This window comes from Pseudochaenichthys georgianus, chromosome 9 (assembly GCF_902827115.2).
Source record: "Pseudochaenichthys georgianus chromosome 9, fPseGeo1.2, whole genome shotgun sequence".
Lineage (NCBI taxonomy): Eukaryota > Metazoa > Chordata > Actinopteri > Perciformes > Channichthyidae > Pseudochaenichthys > Pseudochaenichthys georgianus.
In genome coordinates, this window is record NC_047511.1 from 37,550,147 (window position 1) to 37,567,613 (window position 17,467).

Here is a 17,467-nt window from a genome sequence, read left to right on the forward strand (position 1 = left end):
CCACTGGAGGTTTAGACTAAAGCAAATGGTCCTGACAGGCTAACCAGTAGGAGCTCGTCCTGCTGAGACATGATTCCTCGCCAGCTTCCCATCTGTGAACACTGAGGTTTCATCCGAGACGAAGGCGGCACTGCTGCTGGGAGCCACATTTGGTTCTCAGCAGAGGATTTAATAAGTGTGCCAGTACTTGTATTTCTTTAGACTGTCTTGGTATATGTTTTACCTTCAAGCAGAGATATCAAAACAAGATAGACACAAGATGAATCAGATGGGAAGGTAAGTTGATTACGAAGACACAAAGGCAGATCAAAAACATATTCCAGCCGCACACAATTCAGTTGTATTTTGTTTGTTTTTTCTAAGCTTTGCCTTTGGCTTGTGAATCATTGGATATTCTTGCAACCTCCAGTCCATGAAAAAAGTCCATGAAAAAAACATTTTAATATCAACATGTTTTTATTTGAACCACCTGAATGTATACAGCATGTACCAACAGAGCAAAAGTAGACGACACTTATTTTAGAGGATACAAGCCTAAGATATTTGCATCTACCATTCTCAACTGTTATAGAAACGGTTTGTAGCTTTTGTAGTCAAAGAAGAAGTCTGTTCTGGTACATCTCTGAACATCGACTCTTTTAGTTCTACAATTTGTATCCTTCTATTTCTCTATTTTTGAGTGTGCCAAATAATGTTTAAGATGATCCTGCAATGTTCACTGGTTTTATAAAGTGTTAAGTGTTATTAACAACAGTTGTTAAAAACAGTGAACGACCTGCCCTTGCTCATCAGACAGGCTCCCACACTGACTGCTTTTAAATCCCGTCTTAAAACCCACCTCTTCTCCTTGGCATTCAGAAACAAGTAGATTGTTGCTTTTATTTGCTTTCAGTGGTCTATTGTTTTTATTATATGGCTGTTATTTATTTTTTAATTATTACGTTTATTTTGGTTTGTTTTGTGTTTGTATCTTGTATTTATATTATGTTGTGTGAGCTTATCTCTCTGTACAGCACTTTGGTCTGAAGGTTTTTAAAGTGCTATATAAATAAAGTTGGATTGGATAAGTGAGTGCCTGCACCATTAACTGTTCACCTTTTACTGTGACAGTCGGACCTTGTGCTTTGGAGTACAGCAAGATGAAGACAGCCGACCACTTCTGGACCGACCCCTCTGCTGACGAGCTGGTGCAAAGGCATCGTATCCACGGGGGCCACTGCCGACAGGATTCTCCCACTAAGAGGCCCGCACTGTGTGTGAGTATCAAACTAGCAATGCAGTAGATGAACATGCATAATCAGTGCCAGGCTCCTTTCTTGTTTATTTATGAGTTCTCGAGGTGTGTCTGATCCCTTCTGCGATGCTGCCTGTCTGATCAAAGCAGACTCGCTAAGATTACTGCACAGCGTGTCCCCGGAGAAAGAACAGAGTGTGTCGGAGAACTTCACACCTGTTCAGTCTTCATTCACCACCCAGGGCAACTTGGCCTTTTTTACGGCGCCTCAGTGCTCCAAGCAGTTGCGTGGTGCTGTGTACTTGTGTGTGTTTTCCAAGCAGAAACAGACTGTTATCAGAAACATGGGCGGATGCATTGGTGCACATGAATCAATCTTCTCCTTCTCTCTTGATTCATGTGCACCAGAGGGTCTTGTTCATGAAAGCTGACTGCACTGTGACTGGCCATCTGTAATTTATTCTGCTCTGAGACATTCATAGTTTTACCTCTGGTTTACGATGATTGTTATCTGATGTGATTGTGTCTCTGTGTGGTGCAGATCCAGAAGCGGCACTCCAGCAGCAGCATGGACGAACGCCCTTCCCCCTCGCCGTCAGCTCGTGAATATGTGGAGTCGCTGCATCAAAACAGCAGGGTGACCCTACTGTTTGGCAAAAACAATGTGCTCGTACAACCGGTAACTGTCCGATCCCTCTGAATGACTCAGTGGATATATAACTATGACTCTCCCTAGAAATAATATCTCAATTGACAACTGACAGGCTTAAGGAAGCTACACATTAAATTGTATTGTCAGAACACTATAACACGCTTTCAAACCTTTATTTACCCAGGTGTATCCCATTGAGATCATTGATCTCTTTTCCAAGGGAGACCTGCTCAAGTAGTTCCACATGAAACATAAAAACATAAATAGAACAACAAAAAGGACATTTTACATCATCATTACAGGGATTACAATTTAAATAACTATCCACATAAACAGGTACCAATAGCTTCCGATTGAGTAGCATCCAACCGAGCTTTAAAAACATTTAGTGGCACCAGATTGTTCAGTTTCCATTTAATTTGCAGACTATTCCAAGACAGAGGAGCTGCGCATCTAAAAGCTGTCTTCCCTAAGACAGTTCTAGCAGTTGGCACATTTAATAAAACCACAGCATTCGATCTCAGGCAGTAGCCACTTACAATTCTCCGTGAGATCAGGGAGCAGATATAAGATGGAAGTTTCCCTAACATGGCTTTGTATATAAAAATGTACCAGTGACTGAGCCTCCGTACAGTTAGTGAAAGCAAACCAGCCCTTGCATACAGGGTACAGTGATGGGTTAATGCTTTACAGTTTGTCACAAATCTCAGTGCGCTGTGATACGCAGCATCTAACTTGACCAGGCAATGGGCAGGTGCATTCATATACATCAGATCACCATAGTCCAGCACAGGTAAAAAGGTCACTAGCCTTTTCCTGGCCTCAAGCGAGAAACAGGACTTGTTCCTGTAGAAGAAACCTAGCCTAGCCCTCAGCTTTTTAAGCGGGTTATTGACATGAAGTTTAAAAGAGAGACAATCATCAAGCCAGATACCAAGGTATTTGTAACAGGTAACCACTTCAAGTTTTATTCCTTGCGCAGTTACAATATCTAAAACAGGCTCTGGTGTCTTTTACAATATTTCTAAACCGGATAATTCAGTACACTTCCTTAACTGTAATGTATGCTAACCCTAACCCTAACATCCATGGTTGTTTCAGAGGGATGACATGGAGGCTATCCCAGGTTACCTCTCTATGCACCAGAATGCTGACCACATGACCCTGAAGTGGACCCCCAACCAGCTGATGAACGGCTCTGTTGGAGACCTGGACTACGAATGCAGGTGCAAAATGATCCAGCTGTAAATGTATCATCAGTGGTTGTACTCGGCCTGTTGTGTAATGTGTAATGTGTGTAATCCATCTCACATAAAAAGACCGATTCTGCCATATATTTATTTCTTTTTGTCTGCTGTTTGTGTAACACTCAGGTGTTTCTGAACAATGCAGCGTGTGTTTGTGTGTGGCTCACTGGCTCAGTATGGAGAGTCAATGCTGCTGATCTGATGAGGCTTATTTTCAGCAGATGGTTTATTGACACTGTCAGACATCTTTCAAACCGACAAACCGTGTTATGTCCCTGTGCCTGTGCATTGTTCCTCTCACCAAAACAATTGATTATTGCATTTGCCAACTCAGCTCATGCTTGTCTGTGCGCAACTACTCTCTTTATTAGCCATAAAAATAAATGACGCTTGAGATTTCGAATCGCAGGGATACCCCTTATGGATTTACTTTTCACTGTGAAATGATGATTTACCTGGTGTGCTAAAGCTAGTAACCAGGTTATTTTCTTCATTGTTTTTTCTATTAATGTTTTCTAGTGTATACTGGGACTATGCAATGACCATCCCTCTCGGGGAGATAGTTTACTTGCACTGTCATCAACAAGGTAAGCGCTCGCAGACCTTTATAGCACAATTTGCCTTTTTTATTTGTTATCATTGTCTAAATCGGGGGTGGGGAACCTTTTTCCTCTCAAAGGCCATTTCAATTTTTTCAACATCCTCCGAGGGCCATACAAATTATTGACCTCTGCTTAAAAATACTAAAATCACTGCCTTTCTTTCATGCTGTGCAAAGAAAAAGCAACCTCTTGATCCAGATATCTTACCATGACTCGCGCATGCATGCACGCACGGTTGCGGCATGACCACCACAACAGAATAATATGGACACAAGATGTGTGCAAATATATTTAGTTTCCTATCCATGTGAACATGATTTAAGGAGATCTATGGATACATCTCTCAACATCCATGAAACAGAACTGTAGGCCTAAGCAGATTTTATTTTTCTTTATGGATATTTTACAAAGCACTCCCCTTTCAAACTGTTAGGTTAACACTTTTTTTTTACTGTCATATAGTATTTTATACCCGTTTACTTTATTCTCTTATTTTTGTATAACTATGATCATATAAAGATGTGCCTTTAACTCACTGGTTGTAGAAAAAGCTTCTTATATTCGTTAGCATAGCTAGCTAACCAGATGCTAATAACAACAAAGGTATGGACTGTATGATCAGCATGACAGATGAACAGATCGCCACTGGGCTTTCAACTAAAGACACAGCCACGCAAAAACTGTGCCATGTGTACGGCTCCTTATGGGTAGCCTACTGCAAGTACCTGAGCGGCGTTCTGGTGCTCCCAGTCAAAACCACGTGATGACACGTTAGGCTCGTGTTGTGTAAAGGACCCTGACCGTGGCCAGGAAAACAGGCACTCGCTTGTTTAATTCGTTTGCGATCTAGATTTCTTTAATTTTTTTCTTTTTTGCGTGTGTTTATAATTTACCTCGAGGGCCGTACCAAATGGTCTCGCGGGCCGTATATGGCCCGGAGGCGGGAGGTTCCCCACCCCTGGTCTAAATAAACACTGCTGTGGCATGAAATGGCATCATGAATACTTTAACATAAAGTCCTCTGGTATATCTCCTGCAGTCGACAGTGGGGGGACGGTGGTGCTGGTCAGTCAGGATGGGATCCAGAGACCTCCACTTCGCTTCCCAAGAGGAGGCCACTTACTCCAGTTCCTCTCCTGCCTGGAGAACGGCCTGCTTCCCCACGGACAGCTGGACCCCCCGCTGTGGTCCCAGAGGGGAAAGGTCAGCACAGGAAGTCTTTCTTTAGGGTCCCTAGCCTCACATACAGTAAACAAATTACACATAAAAGGGCACTCAAATGCAGAATCAGCCTGATCAATAAATCAATAAAAACGACGTTTTGAAACGCATTGCATGGTTGTAATATTAGTCGGAGTGATAGTGATGAATGTGTGGCGTAATGTTCTCTCTGCACCACAACACAGAAAGTGGCTTCTTTAATGAATGGATTTCTTTGATGGACTGTGAGTAGCATTTTATCTGCAGCTAAACAGTGTAATGAAAACCGCCCATGCAGGTTCAGGCACTATTATTAAGCATGACACTCATCCTCTTTAATTCACATGGATGACTAAACTGGGCTCTCATGGGTTAGAATGATTTAGTTGTTGGCATTAGTTAAATATTGTTTATATTCTCGACACAGGGGAAGGTGTTTCCGAAGCTGCGGAACAGGGTTCCTCAGGGATCTGGATCCTCAGACTCGGTCTCAGATAAGGAGGAGGACGAGGCCACCGACTATGTCTTCCGCATCCTCTTTCCAAACAGCCACTCAGAGTTTGGTGAGATTCCCTCCTGAGAAGCAGACAGAGGGGGAAGAAGTACTCAGATCTTGTTCTTTTTTAAGTGTTGATCGTATTGTTTATCATCAATAAATACTTGAGTAAATGTATTTAGTAACTTTACACCAGGCAGATGAATGTGAGCGGCGCCCGCGGGCCTTTCCAGAATGTTGCATTTTCATTTGTTGTCACACGTTGTTTGTTACAGTGACTGTAACCCATGCTCCCCATCTGACTCCCTCCCTCTCGCTTCCACTGAGTGGGCCGTCCCCCTTCAAAACAGGCATCCTGGTTGTCCCAAAGAGGTCCTGCAGCTGCCCTGAAGACCCCCCCACTCTCACAGGAAGCAGCTGTAACACAGTCACACCTCTGCTCTGTCTGTCAGCTTGCTTTAACTTCCTGATCTAATCTCCTCCTGACCTGTCCTGAGCTTCTGGCGATGTTTATCGATGTGTGCTGCGATTAAAGCCCCTCCCACTCCCTGCCGCCCTTCTTACTGCATTACTGCGCAGTAACCTTTCAACAGCCGCTGTGTGGATAACTGATTGATCTATTTGCCTTTATAATAATTGAATTGAATTGGCCGGCTTCATGCTTTCACATTCTGCACCAGTTCAAGAATGCAAATGTACTCTTTTTGTATATGCTTTAACAGGAATCAAACACAAAATTGTACTCTCAGGTGCTTTTAGCGGATCACAGTCGATGAGCATAATTCTGCAAGTCTTTCCAGCTGTGTTTGAATCAATGTAATTTAATGTTGAAAGCCTGTATCGCGTAATGCTTTTAAAATGACTGTGTGTGTGTGTGTGTGTGTGTGTGTGTGTGTGTGTGTGTGTGTGTGTGTGTGTGTGTGTGTGTGTGTGTGTGTGTGTGTGTGTGTGTGTGTGTGTGTGTGTGTGTGTGTGTGTGTGTGTGTGTGTGTGTGTGTGTGTGTGTGTGTGTGTGTGTGTGTGTGTGTGTGTGTGTGTGTGTGTGTGTGTGTGTGTGTGTGTGTGTGTGTGTGTGTGTGTGTGTGTGTGGTGTGTGTGTGTGTGTGTGTGTGTGTGTGTGTGTGTGTGTGTGTGTGTGTGTGTGTGTGTGTGTGTGTGTGTGTGTGTGTGTGTGTGTGTGTGTGTGTGTGTGTGTGTGTGTGTGTGTGTGTGTGTGTGTGTGTGTGTGTGTGTGTGGCAGTGACTCCTCCAGACTTGGACCAGGGAGCTACAATGTGGCATCCCACCCTCAGGAAGTCCTCGTGTTCCTCTTGTTCTCATGGCAGCTTCTCTGACGGAGCCACGCCTAAGGGGTGCAATCATGAGAGGTGAGGAATAAGCACGCTTTACACTGGACTGTGTTGTGTTCAGGGTTCGGAGGGGTTACTCTAAAAATGTAATCCGTTACAATTAATAGTTACCTGAAAAAAATAAAATCAGTATCACAATATAAAAGTAATGTATTCTGATTACTTTGTTTCTTTTGGATTACCTCAAAATAAAATGCAATGCAAATAAAAACAAGAGAAATATATATCAATAAGATGTTTTTATTTAAGTGTATGTAACAATGTAACCTTAGCAAAGAGAAAAACAAGATGTCCATACCAAAGAGTAGTAACAGTAATAGTTTACAAATGCTGTTTAACCTAATACCTTCATCAAAAGCATAGACTGTATTTTTTACATTATATTTATATATATATCAGGTGTCCACCTACTGCATTAAAAAAATTATTATTTAAAATAAAGGATAATTTAGGTAGTCAGAATATAAATCATAAAGAATATTAATTCAGTATGTCTACCTATAATATGTTTTTTAACATACACACCCTTTCTATGATCGTGCACAAACGCATAGGTATATAAGTCCTTTAGAGCGCACACACAATACAGAGGAAACAGAGAAAGCAGCAAAAAAACAACAACCAGGCAATTACCTAGGAGACAATTATGTGACATTTACCTCACTGACACGTGTTTGTAAAATGAGGTGATGAGCGAGGCAGATAAAAAGGTTAAAGTTTATGAAAAAAAGGCCGTCCTCAGAGCCACTTTGTTCTATATGGCAGCACGACAGTAATTAGCACGATAAAAGGTTAGACCTAACCCTGTAATAAACTCGACATGAGATGCAGTTTGTAATTGGGTAATTAGTTTAAGGAGAGAGAAGAGAAATGTTTTCCCCTTACATAGGTGACACACTGTACATGTGAATGTGCTTCCTGCAGGGCTCCTCTGAAGATGCTGTGCGACAACATGAAGAATCAGATCATCTCTCGGGCGTTTTATGGCTGTATGTGATCGCTTATTGTTTACACTGAAAAGCATTTGACACAAGTATTTACAGTCAGTGTGAAACATTTGTTGGAAGAAGTGCGTGACATTCTCCTTTTTGAATGATCACTAACATCTGCAGAGCCACTAAGTAATGAACTGTATTGTCCTGCAGGGTTGGCGTACTGCCGTCACCTGTCCACCGTGCGCACACACCTCTCTGCGCTCGTCAATCACACCATCGTGGCGCCCGACGTGCCGTGCGACGCCTACAAAGGGCTCACCACGGACGTTTGGCAGACGTTCCTCCAGGACTGCACAGTAAGCATCGCTGGTGTCACAGCACTGCAACACAAACATCACACTGCTGCTGACATTATGCTGCACACACACACACGCACACACACACACGCACGCACGCACACACACACACACACACACGCACGCATGTCCACTCTCAGGCTTTCTCCCTCCCTCCATCTTGTGTCTCATCCATATTCCTCCTCTGTTAATCATGTGACTCGCACCATTAGTCTCACAACAGAGTGCATGAAGCATGACTAATGACCCTGTAAGTCTTAAAGTCCACATCTAGCGTTAATTTAGACATTAGCAACGTTTATCTGAAGCCGTTATAAGTTTGACCTCAACATAAATGTACATGCTTTACGAGCTAATATTTGAATGAAAACTGGTTTATTTTTTGTGAATAATACTTGTGTTGCCAAGTAGGTTTACACATACGAGGAATTTGCCTTGGTGTATATCGTGCATACATAAACAAAGTGAAAGAAGATCAATTGTAGGAAAAACCAGTACAACATTTGAAAAAAACATTAACTCTGATAAAATACTCAGAACAATACAATTAAATATGTGCAGTATTGTTATGAAAAGTGCAAAGCTGAGCAGATATTATGAGAGGTAGCTTATCTACAAATGTGCAACATATTCAGAGATTTCAGATATGCAGAACTGGCAATACTGAAATGAAATAAATTACTCTATTATTAATTATTAACCACAAAGTATACAGCTCTCTGTGTTGTTAATGCTGTGCAATGATTTGAAATGGTCTTTTAATAATTAATAATAATAATAATTCCTTGCATTTATTATAGCGCTTTTCCAGTGCTCAAAGCGCTTTACAGATACACACATTACACATATTTTAGGGGAAATCAAAAAGATAAAAGAAAGTACTTGTGCCTTGTGTCTCCAGGCATACGAGGAGAAGGACCTGCTCCGCCTGGTGTACTACGGCGGGGTGGAGGCCTCGCTGCGTAAGGAGGTGTGGCCTTTCCTGCTGGGTCATTACCAGTTTGGAATGTCAGAAGCTGAGAGGAAGGAGGTTTGTAGTTTCCACAACTATATCTCTTTTTTCCCCCTGAACCACTGACCCTGGATGGTACCCTCCTCCTCCCCCCAGGTGGACGAGCAGGTGCGAGTGTGCTACCAGCAGACCATGAGTGAGTGGCTCGGCTGTGAGGAGATCGTCCGGCAGCGGGAGAAGGAGCAGCATGCGGTGGCCATAGCAAAGTGTTCCTCCGCAGCGAGCATGGACAGTCCCAGTCAGAAGATGATGAGCCACCACAACTCCTCCGTCAGCAATGAGGTGGAGCACACTTATTTTCAGAGTTATAAACTAAATGTGACGAGTACAAGTCTGTTTACTCGTTACAGGCGGTACTTCTCAGCTTGTTGAATCAGTTGTATAACTCTTCTGTAGCTGTCTGTTTCAAATGTTCTTTATCCTGCAACGTCACACAATTGTAAGTGAGTATCCCTTTAAAGGTCACCTATCATACAACATCCTCTTCTTCATGTCTCTTCTTCATCAACATGTGTCCCCTCTGTGTAAAGAGACTCTGAAAGTTTCAGGAACAAAGATTCTCTCTCTTTTTGTCCTGATCCATTTCTATAAAAACCTGTCTGAAAATGAGCTGATCAGATTTTGGCCACTTTATGATGTCATAACGATGTGTTGTCTTGTGTAGCCATTAGCCAATCACCAACCAGGTAACCCCCCCCCCACCTTATCACCTGAATCTCCTCTAGAGCACCATTGAGTTCTTTTTAACCAAATGTCTCTCAGAGGGGCGTGGGGAGGGGCTCCATATTTTCATCTAAAGTAACAGACAGAGAATCAGCACTTTGGAAACAGGGCTGAAACAGAGGGGATTATGGGTAATGCTGCAATGATCTGTTTGGTGTTTCGAGCCAAACACTTCAGAGACATGTTTCGTATATATCTGAGAGCTGTAATATATTGATGGAAAACATTATAATATGGGACCTTTAATGTAAGCTCAGCACATGAGCCAATGTAATAACAGAGATGCGTTTCAGTTAAAAAAGTTTATATAATAATATCTTGGCCGGTATCTTTCTACCCAGTCCCAGTCCTCCCAGAGCTCAGACAGGCAGAGTCTGGCTCGCCTGCAGAGTGACTCCAGCAGCAGCACACAGGTATGACACACTCACCAGATGGCAGCCTGTGTAGATGGTCTTCTAAAAAGGGTCTTTCAAAGACTGAAATGGTGTTTAGACTTCTTGTATCCGGATCCTAAAGTAATGCATGTGATCTCAACCCTTTTCAACATCCCTGCATTTTCCCCTTGCTAGTTCTTCACACCCTCCCACCCCTTCCCCTGGAGTAGCCTGCTTCCCTTTGGCTTGTTCTTTCAGGTGTTTGAGTCCGTGGAGGAGGTTGACCCGATCGAGATGGAGCCCAAGAGCGAAGAGGCCAAACAGGTGCCAAAGATACCCAACGGGGCTCTGCAGAACGGGACGAACTCTCCTGACTCCGGACATCCTTCTTCCCGCAACTTCTCCGTCACCTCCGGCCTGTCGGATGGCTCCCTTACAGAGGACAGCGCTGCACCTGATACTACCCCAAAACCTGCCGCTGTCCCTCAGGCGCCACAGAGCCCAGTCAAACCTGCAGACAGTGAAGGTCTCACAGAGGAGAAAGGTCGTGTGAAGAGCAACCAGGAGGAAGAGGAGAAGGAGAGAGGACATGTGACCAGAACTGAAGAAAACATCAAGACTGAGGAGCTGTCGAATGCCAAGGAAGAGACAAGTCTGCAAGCCAAAACCCAAGAGACCGTTGATGAGTCTGGAGAAGTTAAAACAGAGATGCCAGAAAGTGAAGATAAAGATGCGCTTAAAGGAATTGAAGGGGAAACGGAGAAAGAAGGGCCCGATACGATGGTATCACCAGCTGCTGCCATCGAATCTAAAGGAGAACTTGTTGAGCAAAGTCTGACTGAAGAAGCAGAATTAAATGCTGAGGGAGAGACAGAGATTAAGAATATAGCAGAAACAGATGTGGAAATGGATGAATCAAAGACGAGTAAACCACAAGAGTTTTTGTTGGAAGAAAAGAAAGAAAATGTATCTGTTCATCCAGTGGATCCCGTGGTTGAGAAGAACCTGATTTTCCCAGCAGACTCGACAGCCAGAGAATCCTACTTTTCCTCTCAGAAAGACGAGGCTCGGGTCATGACTGATTCTGACGAGTCGCCCTCCGCCATAGAGATGGAGGAGATCCCTAAAGCCAACGTTTCCATGGTGCCTTGGAGCAGGAAGGGGCGTTGTGAAGCAGCCCCCCACCTGGAGCCCGGCCAGGAGGACGAGCAGGGAAAGCCCACTGCAGAGGAGCCAGAGGGGGTGAACCTGTACCCTAACTTTGTCTCTCCGCCTGGACCTGGAGACCCTAAGAATGAAGCGCCCTCCCAAGAGTCAGCGAGTCCCTTCACTGTATGAATCAGATTTTAAAATGTAAAAAAAACCCTTTCTATTGTTGTTGTTGTTGAGCTTATTTAATCTATTTATTGTGTTGTTTGTTTCAGCAAGAGCTTTTGGACTTGTATACATTAAATCTGCACCGGATTGAAAAGGATGTCCAGCGCTGTGACCGAAACTATTGGTACTTCACTCCCGCCAACCTGGAGAAACTGCGCAACATCATGTGCAGGTAAAACACTCACAGCATCAGGATGTTAAAGAATACAAACATGCTGATTTCATCCTTCTTAATATCTACTGAAAATGGCTTATCTACATTTTAAGGCTGGCGGCAGAGGCGGCGCCAGAGTATTTTTGTTGGGTAATCTATGGTAGGGCTAACCCATACAGTGGTGGGGCTCAAGTCAGTATTTGTAATATAATTACATACACGCTATATCGCCTCCTTGACAGTGAAACGCCAAGCGTGAGGCTTTTATTAGCTTTTATTAGTCTCCTTTTATCAGCTAAATTACATCGAGAGCAACAGGTGTGAGATAAACAATACAATAACCTATTCTGCTAATTCCACGTTGTTACAACATGCTACGCAGCGGCAGAAACAAGAAAAGTTGGCATATAGAATTGACACGGAGAGAGAGAGGGAGAGAGACACAGACACAGGTAAACAGAGAGAGGCAGACACAGCACTTTTCCCAACACATCACAAATTAAAACTTCAGGTCAAACGTCTAAACCTTTACGCACGCACACATGCAGCATAACAAGATGATATAACAGTGCTAGGAACACAAGGAGGTAAAAGGTGTGATAAGTCAAAGGAAATACAATCAAATAGATGATGATCCCTCTGTTAAATAAAGGCAGAATGAACGCAACATGATTGAATACAATACAATATGTAAACTTATTGAAATAAATAATAATAAAAAATAAATAAAAACGAATAATAAAGATGAAAAGACTGCTAATAAAACTATAAAATAAATAAACATAAATTAAGACCTATAAAATAAATACATCAATAAAACAATATACAAATAAATAATACTAATTATAAAGATTGAAAGGGGGTTGTCGCTAACAAAAAGCATACCTAAAAAGTCTTCAGCTGTCGTTTTAAAAACGTCCATTGAGTTGGAAAATGTGTGAATACCTCTCAATCCTGATTAGAAGGTGACTCAGCGGATCAGTGGCAGATAAAAAGCGTTCACTTCTCTCGATTGTATATTAACAGCTATATCTGGAGGCACCTGGACATCGGCTACGTGCAGGGCATGTGTGATCTGCTGGCTCCACTTCTTGTCATCCTGGATGACGGTGAGTCAACACTGAATCACCTCTTCTCTGACATTTGGTGTATTTTTACAATTATTGATGGAACAACAGAGGAGAGTTTGCCCACACACGTTCTCACTCCTGCTTCCTCTCTCTGTGTCCTGCTATCAGAGGCCATGGCCTTCAGCTGTTTCACTGAGCTCATGAAGAGAATGAATCAAAACTTCCCCCACGGAGGAGCTATGGATACCCACTTTGCCAACATGCGCTCTCTTATTCAGGTGACCTTTCAAATCTTCACACATTGTAGCAAACAGGTATTGATAAATAAATACCAACAAACGTCACACTTTTTCACACCTTTCCTTTGCATTTTCTGATCCCCTCTCTGCGTAGATCCTGGATTCTGAGATGTTTGAGCTAATGCACCAGAACGGAGACTATACCCACTTCTACTTCTGCTACCGCTGGTTTCTCCTAGACTTCAAGCGAGGTAAAGTGGTGTGAAGGGTTTGAGCCAATTAGAGGAGAGAGAAATGCCCTCCTCTTTAAGCCCTGTTGCTGGATAAAAGGCCAAACACCTCTGCAGCTTGCTAACAAGACATTTAGTTATCTAGCCTTGGAAAGTATTTTCAGCTACAGTATATGTTTGGGAAGCTGTTCCTGGGAGTTGCTTATGAAATAATTGCTGTGTGTTGCAGCTGCAGGCTTTATAAAACAAAGGCCTTTTTGTCATCTGGGTATCCGAGTAAACCTTTCCTCTCACACCTGCTTCCACTCCTATCTTTCTCCACTGATAACGCCACTTCCTGCAAACTCCCATCGGAGCCTTCAAATACAAAATGTGGTCCGACTCCTGTCTCTTTTTGTGATTTGTCTTCCAGAGCTGGTGTACGATGACGTGTTTGCAGTGTGGGAAACTATCTGGGCCGCCAAGTATGCCTCTTCTAGCCACTTTGTGCTTTTCATTGCCCTGGCGCTGGTGGAGATCTACAGGGACATCATCCTGGAGAACAACATGGACTTCACTGAAATCATTAAGTTCTTCAATGGTAAAATATGGCTCTTTACAGCTGACATGGTTGACAAACAATCACTTCCAAAACAGTTTTATAATTTGGTCCTTTGCTTTGAAGCAGCTCTGTGAAGGCTTAGTTAATAACCTAAGAGATGTCATTGAGGTTGTAAATGCAAAATGGGTATAGTAAATCCTCCAATGGAACCTTGTAGCAGGGAATTTGAAAATGATTATTTACCATTTTGGCACTTGTGCAACTAATATATTTTAGTTGCATTATGGGAATTGTAGGAACCATCATTGTGAGAGCTTGACTCACAATAGGGACCTAAAGTCTGAATACTCAATGTTGCCATCTGCTGCACGAATGTTGTCCATTCTTTTAAAATATCTTCTCTGCAAGTCCCCAGTATTATAAACCTGACACTGGACCTGAGTCCTGATTAAGATTTGTCAAATAAAGAGCTCTGATAGGTTGGTTGTTTTTACCACCAGGGAAACGGGTGAATTCAACAGCAATGTATAGGTCTGGAACCAGGCTTAAACTTAATAAAATAGCAATACTAAATAACTAGAATAATCATTTAATTGTAATCCACTGGAAACTGATGCTTCACTGTTGAGCCTATGTCACTGGTTGCTAAATAAAAAATGTAAATTAAACTAGGATGCCGTGACACATCTGTTGTTCCCCAGATATTTAAGAAAATGCATTTCCATAAGTATCCTTCTTCTGGTTTTCAAACAATACATGAATCGTGTTTCTTTGTCTTTCAGAAATGGCTGAGCACCACAACACGAAGCAGATTTTGACCATGGCCAGAGACCTGGTGTGCAAGGTGCAGATTCTGATAGAGAACAAGTGATTGGGTTCTCTGTCTTCTTTTTCCTTCCAAGTAAAGTGTGAACGGCTGTAGCAGCACAAGAAGAAAACACATCTGAGAACACACACAGACACACACAGACACACACAGACACACACAGACACACACAGACACACACAGACACACACACACACACACACACACACACACACACACACACACACACACACACACACTAAGCCTTTACAATCACGGTCTGCTGCTATGAGCCTTTTTGACTGTATCCACAATGTTGTTTGTGTTGTTAACAGCTGTATCTGTAAATGATGCTACATATTTGTCAGTATGTTCAAGTGAAAACAGATGTATTTGAAAAAGCATTTTTTTCATTTAAAAATATTTTTGTGAGAAATACCGGAAGTGTAAATCTTAATCAGAGTGCACTTAATATTTTGAGATAATTATGGTTTAAGTTCCACCTTTCAAACCAAAAACACAGCTGAATTCCACCAGAGAGTATATTTGTGAGATTAAAGCATTCTTATAACAGATTATGATAGATATTTTAATAGTCTACTAAATCAAGCCTATCGGTAAGTAACCTCCATATACCTGTCCCTTAATGAATGAAGAATGTCAGCAGACTTTTAATTTTATTTAAATCAACAACCCAAAAGTAAATGACTGGCTTTTAGTCCAGCATGTTACTTATTATGTATAATTTAATTTATCTTTTAGCACCATGTCAGTGAGTTAGCTTCCAACAGTATTTTTAATGTTTTCGTTGAACTGCCTCGTCTGCCAAATATTGTCTTTATTTGTTAAGTGTGAATTGTACTGTAATGAGAGAAAAGTGTGTTTTTAATTATGAGGATTATATTATGTCAAAGCATAACCTAATATTTAAGTGACCTATGGATGTCTGGGCAGAGATTTATATAAAGCAACAAGCCTGATTTGTTAGCCTCTTACTTATTTTTTATTATCCAGTGAACCAGTTTTTATTTTGTAAATTGTGCCGTTTACTCACCTTGATTTTTGTCTTGTGTTGTCACCTGTTCTTTGAATGTTAGCCTCAGCTTTAATATGATCAAGAATTGGGACGATATGATGAGATGATTAAATATTTAGTCACAGTTACCAAATGAAAAGTTTTGCTGTGCAACGTTAATCAGATGATTTAGTGTGAGACAGATTAGACAGAGATTAACTTTTAAAGTACAGATTAAGTTGCGTGAAACGGTGTTGATGTTTTGGCAGATTTGAGTCTTGTGAAGACAACATATATATGCTTTTACCTCAGAAATTAATACTAATATTGGTCTCAAATACCAACATTCATTGCCTAGAACATCACTCTGTTGCTCTTCGGGTGTTGTTTCATGAATATGGTGAGATGAACTGCTTTTAAAATAGGTGTTTGTGAACGCTAACTGCTGTCAGAAAACCTTTATTGTAACATTGATTAAGTAAATCATTTATTTATTTGTTTTCTCATTCAGATGCTGCTTTGTTGTTAAAGCTTATTTTTTTATTTTGTGGCCAGTTCTAAATGTGTATTGAAAAACAATCAAATTCTATACTAAGGGTTCCTATATATATATATATTAAATGGTATATGTTCTTATAATAAAACAATAAAAATGGAATCATAACTATTTTTCCAAAACATCTTGCAGTGTGTTTTATTCGACCTATAGGGGAACATTTGCTGAAGTGCTTAAAGAGCCTGTGACACGGTTTTCCCCCCATCATCCAAACCCATCAATTTGAGTAAATATTGTCCCCTTGAAAACCGTTACTGAACTGATTTTGGATATTTGTACTTTGATAACCATTAATCTGCCTTCAATGTTGACCATTTTCTGGATCTTCTAGCGGATTCTCCAAGTCCCGCCAAATGATGGGTGACGTCATTGCGGGCACAGCGCTCCAGCTGCACTGTCCAGGATCCCAGCATCTGCATGTAAACGCACGATGGCGCACACAGCAGCAAGCTCAGACAGCGATGACAGTTTAATTTTGAACGTGTCTGAGAGCTCATATGAGGCTGAAAGATCGGTTTATGTTGTATCTGTTAGAAGTTTAGGAATGAGGTGCGTCAATATGGGCGATCATAGGTCATGTAGCCAGTGGTGGAATGGGACTAAAAATCATGCCTGTTTTTCCTGGCCAAGGTCAGGGTCCTTGAACACAACACGAGCCTAACGTGTCATCACGTGGTATATGTCTCGACTGAGAGGGGCAGTTCTGACGGAGAGCACCAGAATGCCGCTCCGCCACTTCAGAAATTACAGTACCCATAAGGAGCCGTACACATGCCGCAGTTTCTGCGTGTCTGTGTCTTAGTTGAAAGCCCAGTGGCGATCTGTTCATCTGTCATACTGATCATACAGTTAATAACTTTGTTGTTATTAGCATCTGGTTAGCTAGCTATGCTAACGAATATAAGAAGCTTTTTCTCCAACCAGTGAGGTAAAGGCACATCTTTATATGATCATTATAGTTAGAAAAAAACAAGAGAATAAAGTAAACGGGTATAAAATACTATATGACAGTAAATAACAGTTGTTATTAATAAACAAGAATACATTTTGAAAGGAGAGTGATTTGTAGAATATCCATAAAGACAAAGCAATCTGCTTCCAGTTCTGTTTCATATGGGTGTTGAGAGATGTATCCATAGATCTCTTAATGTTGCTCTCAAAGTGCACCAGATTGATGCTTTTAACTGGGTGGGACTTTCGGAAACAGTTCTAAATTGGTTTAAATCCTACTTAAAGGATAGAAACAACTTTGTTTCTATAGGTAAATACACATCTGAGTTGACACATATGACATGTGGGG

The 17,467-nt window shown here is 41.7% G+C and overlaps 1 protein-coding gene across 4 annotated transcripts in view; it reads left to right on the forward strand.

The window, feature by feature from the left end:
* Positions 1-16,227, forward strand: part of sgsm1a (small G protein signaling modulator 1a) — a 30,107-nt gene extending 13,880 nt beyond the window's left edge. The window contains exons 7-26 of one of the 4 annotated variants that reach the window (XM_034091231.2): positions 1,111-1,256; positions 1,776-1,913; positions 2,988-3,112; positions 3,653-3,720; positions 4,775-4,938; positions 5,363-5,498; positions 5,707-5,850; positions 6,672-6,798; positions 7,705-7,769; positions 7,926-8,071; positions 8,973-9,101; positions 9,180-9,365; positions 10,148-10,219; positions 10,376-11,512; positions 11,605-11,729; positions 12,738-12,820; positions 12,950-13,059; positions 13,175-13,271; positions 13,663-13,830; positions 14,574-16,227. In XM_034091231.2, coding sequence (XP_033947122.1) covers positions 1,111-1,256; positions 1,776-1,913; positions 2,988-3,112; positions 3,653-3,720; positions 4,775-4,938; positions 5,363-5,498; positions 5,707-5,850; positions 6,672-6,798; positions 7,705-7,769; positions 7,926-8,071; positions 8,973-9,101; positions 9,180-9,365; positions 10,148-10,219; positions 10,376-11,512; positions 11,605-11,729; positions 12,738-12,820; positions 12,950-13,059; positions 13,175-13,271; positions 13,663-13,830; positions 14,574-14,662 — 3,455 coding nt within the window. In that variant the 3' untranslated portion in view covers positions 14,663-16,227. The remainder of the gene's footprint in view (positions 1-1,110; positions 1,257-1,775; positions 1,914-2,987; positions 3,113-3,652; positions 3,721-4,774; positions 4,939-5,362; positions 5,499-5,706; positions 5,851-6,671; positions 6,799-7,704; positions 7,770-7,925; positions 8,072-8,972; positions 9,102-9,179; positions 9,366-10,147; positions 10,220-10,375; positions 11,513-11,604; positions 11,730-12,737; positions 12,821-12,949; positions 13,060-13,174; positions 13,272-13,662; positions 13,831-14,573) is intronic. The other 3 variants (XM_034091232.2, XM_034091234.2, XM_034091235.2) reach the window with 3 other exon arrangements.
* Positions 16,228-17,467: the final 1,240 nt, after the last annotated feature.